Below are 9,837 nucleotides of genomic sequence, written 5' to 3'. Positions count from 1 at the left end.
CCGCTCGAACCTGCATCCCTGAGAGGAAAGCTGTTTGAAATCAACGATCTTTACCACTCGGCCACGGACGTCCCCACTATCTTAAGAAATTACAAAAAGAATTATCAGGTATGATTCTGGAGGATATTATATCCTTTAAAAGCTAGATTAATGATTCGCGGGCAATTATATCAATTTAAGGAGCTAAATATCGCGCTGGCACTTTGACGCATTGCAAAGCACATGTCTTTTAAAACAATATTTTAAAGTAATATATAATTGTTATAACTGCCATATCCATACAATAAAGTTGCACACGATACACGACGTACTAATTAGGAACTTTAATGAATAACTTAGTCTTTATATTTAAACCTTATTAAAAACACAAAAGGAGGGTTGAATTTTTAAAAGTACTGTTGCCAATTTTGATTCAAAAATGCTCAATCGTTGAAAACAATCTCCTTAGTGGTGGCGAGTTTATCTTTTATTCTTTTTTAAACAAAAATCTTAATTACAACAAACAAAGAACGAGATTCATCGATATCATTATATTTCCACAATAAGTGACAAATTTGTCAAAAAACCTACACTAATTTAATGTGTTAAACATGCTATAATACAATTATCGATCAGTTCATTGTAAACTATGTCTATTAATTGTTCTATATAAGTCACGTTTGAAATCATCATGCTATTGTAGATTTGCAACTTGAATAGAAGGGATTTTATTCGCAGCTGTTATGTTTATGAAATACAAAAAGTATAATAAATAAAGTGACATAGAAGTTGTTAAAGGTAAGATGTTGTTTATTTTATCTTTATCTTATCTGTTAATTTCCTTATTTTAAACATCATGAAAAGTAATTTGCGTTTTTTGTTTGATTTATTATCGATATTCTTAAAGTTTTCTCAACGTTTATCTACATAAATTGGGATTAAATTAAGTTATTTATTTATCATAATTAATATCTTATTACTACAAATTCATTAAGCTAAATGACTTCTACCTGGCACATATATAGGTCGGCTAACAAACAGTTCCATATACCAACTGCTAGTTTGGGGGTTCTTCTGAAATGCTGAAATCCGAAGCAAACCTTAGATGGCCGAAAAATCGGTATTCGGTACGCCTAATAATATTACACTTAATAAATAATACTTAAAATATGCGCTTTGAATTGATACTTCCTTTTGCAAGTATATTTGACTAATTGTGTTCGCTTTTGAAATACCCATCTGTGAACTATTTTGATATCTTAATCATAGTTACCTGAAGTAATGAATTTCATTTTTAATTCAGCAGCAAGTTTAGTAAAGTGATAAGTGCTATGAGGAGTTATAAAATACTTTCCCTCGATAAAAATGCATTATTGTATACAGTTAATAATATTGTGACTTTTTTCTTAGTTCGTGTAATAGATAAACAAAATTAATAGCAAAAGTTTTATTTCTTCTAGATATTTCATTAACTTCTGGTCAAATCGTTTCGAGCAAAGTATTTCTTGTTAAGAGTTTATCTACGTAACCCATTATATACAAAACGGGATTCAATGATTCTCTCTCATGATTTTATTTTGAAAGGGTGTTCCTGATGGAAATTTGAATAAGACTTAGGTTGCATATTTTTCGTATCGACCATTTCATTTTCACCGATGACATTGATCTATTTTATCTACTGTAATAGGTACTACTTCAATGTTTAATTATGTTCTGTAAATTAAAACAAAATTCGCCCTTACGGTCATGTATCGCTCTCCGTTGACCTTCAGTTTGTTTTCTTGCCGTATTAGCTCCACCCTTGAGATAAATGATCGCAGATGAAGGATGTTAGATGCACTGAATTGAATGAGTTTGGCGAAATGGTCACACATGGTAAAATGAAAAAAAAAATGAAATTAATAATAAATTATTTAAATGAAACGATAAATACTGATCTGGTAAGGTTTATTGTATAAATCCATAATTCTTGACACCTTAATTCGAGAAAGAATATTGAGAAAAGCTCGGGATTGTTCTTTCCATAATCTACTGCGTAACTAACGCAGTAGCAAACAAAAAAGGAGAAGAAAATTCATTTAACACGGTCACGTGTCACAACAGTGGTCCGGAAAATATCCCGGTCTCCGGTATGCCGGGTGTCATAATCGAAAAGTGATATATTATATCACTTTTCGTCATTGAACAGGCCATAATCATATTTCAAGCTAAAGATTATATCTATAAATTGATCATCATATATATGATATAATTATATATATGATATTATTATTCAATTATAATTTAAATGCCACAAATCACTACAAATATAAAAACCAAAGCAGTTATTGGTTTCGCTCTATGTTTGATATGATCCCGGATTCCGTGCGTTCCGCAGCACATAATCGCGATTTTGGGTTGTGCAATCACGTGATACTACAATAAACGGATGTAAGAAGTCCGTAGTATAATAAGAGAATGTATTTCTGATTAGCGGGAAAGCGAACTGTTTGTTTTCAGAGCAATAATGTTTAAATCTGAAAATTTTCATTTCGATTTCTTTCAACTAAAGTGTAAAGTTTTTTTAAAGGGGGATTTGGAAATATTAGTACGACGGCAGTTTTTCATCTGGAGGTCCGCTACTTTAAAAAAAGGAGATTGAACTTTTCAATAAAGGAGCTTGTTTTAAATAACAAATGTTAACGATTTCTACACGTTATGCTATACATTAAAAAAACAAAGATGAACAATGTATGCAACACTATTTATGTTGTGCTCTTTGTAAAGTTATAGATTTAAAGTGAGAATATGAACGTAGATGGAAAAACTAATATCTGCACATATCATTTCAAATTATATACATGTAACGCAATTAGTAAACATGTAACAAGATTGTAATAAACTAAACAGTGTTAGATTTATCTTCCAAAACACTTTACAAGGGGGTTTCCCTTTATATACCACAAGTTCATAAACTTAAGATATTAAAATGAATTTTGGAATAATTTCAGGAAAATCGTGATAACCTACTGATTTAAACAGCAAATGAAATAGACTAATATTGCAACGCAAATGTGCAGATATCAGCATTAATAATTGTTGCTACATTTAAAAACTGCATTACCAATCTCCTGTCCAAAGGCTAATCCAGTTACCTCTCTGGCGTGGGTTCGATCCCCGGGAGATGCTTTGGTAGTTTAGCGCGTAGGAAGGTAGTCTAGTACTGGTGTAACTCTCCAGGAACGATGGTTAGGAAACTACCCGCCTATATGACTGAAATACTGTTGGAAAAAGGCGTAAAATGAAACAAACAAACAAACAAACAAACAAAGGATTCCTTTTTGAATTTTTTAACCAAATATGGCCTATTTGATTAAGTATTAAATAGAAAATTAAGACACTAGAACAAAAGAATGAATACGTTAAAGATTAAGCAATATAATTAGGATTTAATATAACAATAACACGCAGATAATATCTAGATGATCGACAATGTAATCAATTGACGGACTAATGTTATACGAATGTATTAATATGTTAATTTTAAACCAACTACTTATAAAAATCAATGTTCAATTTGAATAAAGGATAGGTCGTTTTTTTTACAGGTATTCTTCTTGGCAATGATAACCTACAGAATACAAAAACGAATATGAGTAAACAACTATTTTCACTATTATTAAGGTCAAAGTTTGTTTAATACTTAAACACATTAAGGTGTATCCATGCTTGCTGACTTGTTTTTGTTTCAAAATTAAACTTGCTTGTGAGCAAAAGAAATGCTAAATTTGTCGCGACGTTTGCATAAATGAAGGTTTAATAATCATACCTTCCAAACGGCGCATGATGGCAGCATAATATTCAATATATTTTTTGCACGGAACATGTAACATATTTATAGCAAACAATACTTTATGAATATTGAATATGTAATTATATTATGGTATTGATATAACTGATTTTGTCGATGCTATCCGTGACTCAAACTTTAAAAAACTTTAATGACTCAAACTTTAAAAAGTCCGGATGTATTAACAAGCATAGGAATAATAAATGTGACTGGAAGTGTCTTGTCACCACTTATTGCCTATCATATCGTATTATCGACATCTACACATGTTTACTTTGTCTGCACTTTTGCCATCGAATACTTGAATGGTAACACCCTCAAAAAGCTCGTGTCATTTAAAGACATTTTATTCCAAATATACCTATTTGTATCAGGATCTCACCAAGTTTGTTTAGAGCTTCTATCCGAAAACTGTTTAGTACCACACTAACATTGACTACCGCACGCTACTTTTATGTCGTTTTTTAGGATTGAATTCCTATAAAATTTTAATATCAATATGATTTTGAGTGGTCATTTTAGAATTTCAAACTGAAAATTGTGATTCGCATTGACCACTCTAATATTAGCAATAAGGATTTTTATAAAACGTTTATTTTCCAAATAATTCAATAACCTAAAGGAGTATCGGAAACAAAGTCTCTATTTAAATTGTTTATTATTTGTCAGATATATGAGGTCTGTAATAGATAGTCAAACACGTTTTAAAAATGAGTAGGTTAGGGTAAAGTGTTGCATACATATTTCATAAATTTTGGGTAGAAACGATCATTTCGCTTATGTGGACTACGATTAAGATTAAATTCAGATAAGTGGTCATAACTCATTTTTTTTCGCACGGTAAAGTTTGTTTAAATTTTGCATACAGTTCTCCTTTAAGGTATATATCTTACATATGTTGCCGATTTTTCAGTATCTTATAGTGCACGTTAGCACCATAAAAAATATGTCCGCTTTACATGCTCAGTGTTGAAGCAATTACTGCAAAGCGCGTCTGCAAAACAACAATCCAAAACAGCATCTACTAATTTTCCTGAAATAATGAATGATTGACACGTTAAAATTAGCTGCTTTTGCCAAACATATAAGTTAATAATAACAATAAACATCGATTAATTTACAATAAAAGACACAGTAATTCATTAATTTTTGTTTGAAAAAGAAAATCTTCAAGTTACCCGTATAAGAAATGGCAATATATATTTAAATATTTAGAACCTATTTTGTGTTATACATTTATGTTTATAGCCAGACGCAATCTATAATTTGAATACAATGAAATGATTGATGTTGGAATTCACTGACATGTCATCATTGTTGGTTTAAATATATATGCAGTTTAAGATATATTTTTATTTAATTTCAGGTTAAAATGCATTCTGTTACTAAACTGATCTTAGTGTTGCATTTGCTTCCAAGAGCAATCGGTGAGTATGGCATTTTACTTTTTTATAAGCAAAAAAAAAAGAAATAATGAATTTGAAAATGGACAAAGAAAAGAGATTTTGATTAACTATTTAAAAGAATAGTGTTATATTCGTGGAGACAATGATTGCCAACTTTCAAAGTTGAATGTGTATTTCTTTGATTTTAGTTGGTATCGATCTAACGTGTGAAAGCGTTAATCCATTGATACCATCTGATGTAGAATGCGTTTGCAAAAACGCACCGGGAACAGACATAGACTGGTTGATTGATGATGGCTTTAATTCAAACTGTGTATTGTCTTCAATATGCGCACCCCAGTACAGTGGGTACCGATACTCGATGAACATGACTGAAAATGTTTATAAGATGACAATAAATTCATATAATTATTCTGACTGCTCAAAAATTGCCTGCAAAGACCCGAGTGATGGAAGCATAATGCGGTCGATAGTACCTTCTTCTATAAGTGGGTATTCATTTTACTTTTATCTATTTGTCTCCGTTTGAAGTATATTAAACAATTAAAACAGACAAAACATAAAATAAAGAGAAAATATTCAATAAAATAAATAAATAAATAAATAAATAAATAAATAAATAAATAAATAAATAAATAAATAAATAAATAAATGAATAAATAAATAAAAATAAATAAATAATTGTATAAAATAAAATAATGAGTATTCATTAACAGATTAATATATGCTTTATTAATATCCATAGATATATTTATTATAAACATTTTTAACTTACAGTCAATATCATGTAATCATGAACACTGAATCTAATCTACTGATAGTATTAAGCGTGATTTGTACTCTCGTGATTGTGACAACAACTGCAAGTTATAAATTGAATTAGCTTTACACTAATATAACAATTTATGAAATTTTAAAAGCAATGTAAAATGATTACGAAGGGACAGAACGTTTCACAGATTTAAATATTCGATACATTTAACACAAAATTTGTTTCAATCAGATAATTTAATAATTTGGACTTTGTTGTTGACATTTGATTTGCTGCTAGGTCGTTTGTGGGTTGCGTTCACTAAACGCCGCCTTTCCTTGTTGATCTTGTTTATCATATCATAGTGTATGTTTTTCATACAATAATCTTTCATATTATACGTATATACTAATGTTACAATGGCCAATGACATTACCTGATTTCAAATTTTTATTTTAAAATTACCATTGACAGTCTTACTTGTAATCAGATTTTAAACAGTTCTCAGACGGACTTAGTCCGAAGAGAGAGAGAGAGAGAGAGAAAAAACAACACTATAAAAAAGTGTATATTTCAGTTTTCGATACGACTTTCCCAACATCAATGACAGAGCCAGGGTCGAACAATAGCAACGGAAATATTTCTGTAACAACTGGTTGTATTTCTGGTTTCTCGGACGTGGAGTCTGATTGGTATATCATTGTAGTAAGTATTTTAAACTTAAACTTAGAACTCATTATAATATGCTCTTACATAATAGAGGCACTCCACTGCTATATTTGCTGTATTAAGTAAGTACCAAGACAAAAATAACTGTTTATCATTAGAAATGCTGAATTTTCTTTATAGAACGATATTTAAACATTAGCATTAAAAGCCTACTTTTTGGAATCATTCAAGGTGCTGATATGAATTTTCTTATCGTTTTTTTATGATTATATTCATTGAGCACACGGTATATTTGTAATGCTATTCTAGATTAGTTTAATGCTAAACGCCATTACAGAAAGCGATTTTCTCAATAAAACCGTTCTTGTATGATACGTATAACATCAAACCAGTACTTTCCGTACCCGTCTAAATGAAATATAATACTTAACGATGTAAATCCAACATTCGTTAATAATGGCAATGTTTTTAACGTGTTCAAGGACGGATTGGAAGAAAAATATGATACAAGCTTTTTCAACAAAACAGACCACACATCGTGTTTAAATTGCGACACTCATGTTAATGGACAGAGAACAATTGGATTTGAGCATAATGAGGCATCTGAGGCATCTGGATATGAAACTAAAACCGGTCGTTTTAAACTTGTATCATGAGCCGACAAATTTGCAATTAACTTTAACATCAAGATATTATTACACAGTAAGAGGTGAGTTCAAGTTTGATCACTACACACAAATACGATTGCTTTGTGCTTTTGTGTCTGCAATATAACTCGATCAATAATAAGATGAACAAATAAGTAAACTCAATAACTCTATATAGGCGTTATATTTGTCTATGTCGCTCAGAAGGGCAATTAATAAAAAACTTCTTTTTTTTCACTTTCATATCTTACGATAATGCTCCCATACATGGACCATCCGCGCACGTATTAATTCGTGATTCTTCAAAATTCCCTTAATTTAAACTTATTTACTTTATATAAAGTTTCTTTTTATATTGTATTACATTACTTATTTAAGATTATTATCTGAGAAAGCCCAGATCAGCGTTCACAATTTTTATTTATCATTTTGTTGATTAATAAAATATCAAACATTTAAATGTTATTTAAAAATATAATTAATGACTTTTCTAAACTATGATAGGGTCAAACATAATGTTTACATTCAGGTATAATTGTATATGCGTAAATGACAAATACTTATATATGTTATGCTCAATTTTTTTCTAAGGATGTACAAAAGCCTAAAGGTATCAAAAGGAAATCAATTGAAATATGTGTAAGGCGTTCAAACGCTAATCAAAATGCGTATTCTAACACGACCCGCATTACATAAACGGACCGAAAGTGTGTGTTGTTATGCAAATAAAATCACAGTTGACGTTCTTTATTTAGACACGTGACGTAATCATAAGACATGTGACGTAACCACTAAAATGATAAATACGGAGACAGATCAGGAGCAACTTTGCTTAATATCCCGTGCGGCAGCATTTATTTGTAACAGTTGATGTCGTGTTAGAAATAAAATAATATATCCAAATCGGTGCTTGTATCGCTTGATAAAAAAGTCACTGTTTGTCGTTATGATGCGTATTATAATATTTCTCGGGTTACGCCCTCGTGATGTATTTAGCGATAAAATCACTGTTTAGAATATATTATTTCTTAAATAACACACACAAAAAAGCGTAATAGCGCAAATAAAGGCGTAGCCATGCAATCGAATGCGTTATAACAAAAAGGGCGTAATTGTGCGAAACAAGCGACGAAAAACGGCGTAGTTATGCATACCAACGCAAATCAAAATGCCGTTTTACGCAAAAACGCGTTCGTTTTATTTTACGCGAATCAAAAGGCGTAAGAACGCGAAACAAAAGGCGAAGAACGCAAAACAAAATGCGAAATAACGCGAACCAGAAGGCGTTATTACTTGAATATAAGACGTTATATCGGGAACCCAAAGGCGTATTAGCTGTTATTCAATACCATTAATATTAATTCAATGATATTAAATAAACACTATTGCACTTTTGGAGTTCCCGTTAAATATTACACCTCTTGGTTCGCGTTATAACGTCTTTTTCACATTATTATGCCTTTTGATTAACGTTATCAAATGGCATAAAAATGTATAAATGGAAGAACAATGTTGATCTAAATTAATTGCTCAAGATATATGTTTTCTTTTCAATTCTCTACGGATACGTCACAATGCCTGTTTTGTTAAATATCTCTTATAAGGAAATACTTTCACAATATAAAAGTTAACTATCACCAATAAGATACTTTTAAAATATTGAAAAAAATGTTTTACTTACAAAGACAAAGAAGATAATGTCTCATTATTATGACTTTTCTGAAACACTATCACCATTTTAAGCGTACCTATCACATAATAAGATACATTTTCACCCTAATGTGGCTTACTTATACCTTACGATTTTCAAGATTGTAATTTACCTACAGCCTAATACAAATAGCTAAATTAGGAGACACAGTCACATAATTAGAGATACCACCAGGCTATTAGATGATTGTACAGGACACAAACGTAGATAATTAAACATATGACACACATATAACATAAGATAAGATAAGACAAAAACTTCAATTTACTATAGTAACACGTGTAAATAAATAATGCGATACATGAATACAGAGTATAACATTTACAGTCGGCCGAATGGACCTTTAAGTCACCAAGTCAACTTATGTTAAAAATATCAAAGAGTCATGATTAGAGTATGAAAAATAACTTATATGATTACTGCGCTGTAACACCGCACTTTGGGGTCCGACCCCAGAGTGCGTTACGCACTTTGGGGTCCAATTTTTACCCAAAGTGCGTTAAACAGGTACATATGCATTTTTTAACATCAGGCAAACGACCACACTTTGGGGTCATACAAAATTAATTTTCATTATGTTTTAAATTATATATTGTAGTCAAAGCGAATGTTAAACACAAATCAAGGTATTAAATAGACGCAAAACATGTGCCCTGGATTATAGTAGAATCAATAGGGATTTAAATGGTCTTGATTAGTAAGTGAAGAACTTTCACCAAATAAATCACATTATAAAGAATTTGTATTAATTATTTAGCTTAAAATATTTTTTTTCTCAAATTTTCCATTTTTTAAAGAATGTACACCTTTCATTAACTCCATTGTTTTTAGCTAAATGCATTAAG

At 30.5% G+C, this 9,837-nt stretch overlaps 1 protein-coding gene across 1 annotated transcript; it reads left to right on the top strand.

Moving 5' to 3' along the window:
- Positions 1–681: 681 nt before the first annotated feature.
- LOC132736296 (uncharacterized) lies at positions 682–7,346 on the top strand. The gene is made up of 5 exons (XM_060723399.1): positions 682–777; positions 5,175–5,235; positions 5,403–5,702; positions 6,543–6,670; positions 7,117–7,346. Exons 2-5 carry the CDS (start codon positions 5,181–5,183, stop codon positions 7,288–7,290), a joined length of 657 nt encoding a protein of 218 aa, XP_060579382.1. The 5' UTR covers positions 682–777; positions 5,175–5,180; the 3' UTR covers positions 7,291–7,346.
- The last annotated feature ends 2,491 nt before the right edge of the window (positions 7,347–9,837 follow it).

This window comes from Ruditapes philippinarum, unplaced genomic scaffold, assembly GCF_026571515.1.
Source record: "Ruditapes philippinarum isolate M1 unplaced genomic scaffold, ASM2657151v2 ctg7451_1_1_1_1, whole genome shotgun sequence".
In the NCBI taxonomy this organism is placed as follows: domain Eukaryota; kingdom Metazoa; phylum Mollusca; class Bivalvia; order Venerida; family Veneridae; genus Ruditapes; species Ruditapes philippinarum.
This window is presented reverse-complemented; position numbering and strand designations above follow the sequence as displayed.

Excerpts from the sequence above, each read along its gene's own strand:
- LOC132736296 (XM_060723399.1), top strand. The coding sequence starts at position 5,181 with ATGCATTCTGTTACTAAACTGATCTTAGTGTTGCATTTGCTTCCAAGA. Across the intron at positions 5,236-5,402 it reads TTTGCTTCCAAGAGCAATCG|TTGGTATCGATCTAACGTGT; the intron begins GTGAGTATGGCA and ends CTTTGATTTTAG. Across the intron at positions 5,703-6,542 it reads GATAGTACCTTCTTCTATAA|TTTTCGATACGACTTTCCCA; the intron begins GTGGGTATTCAT and ends TGTATATTTCAG.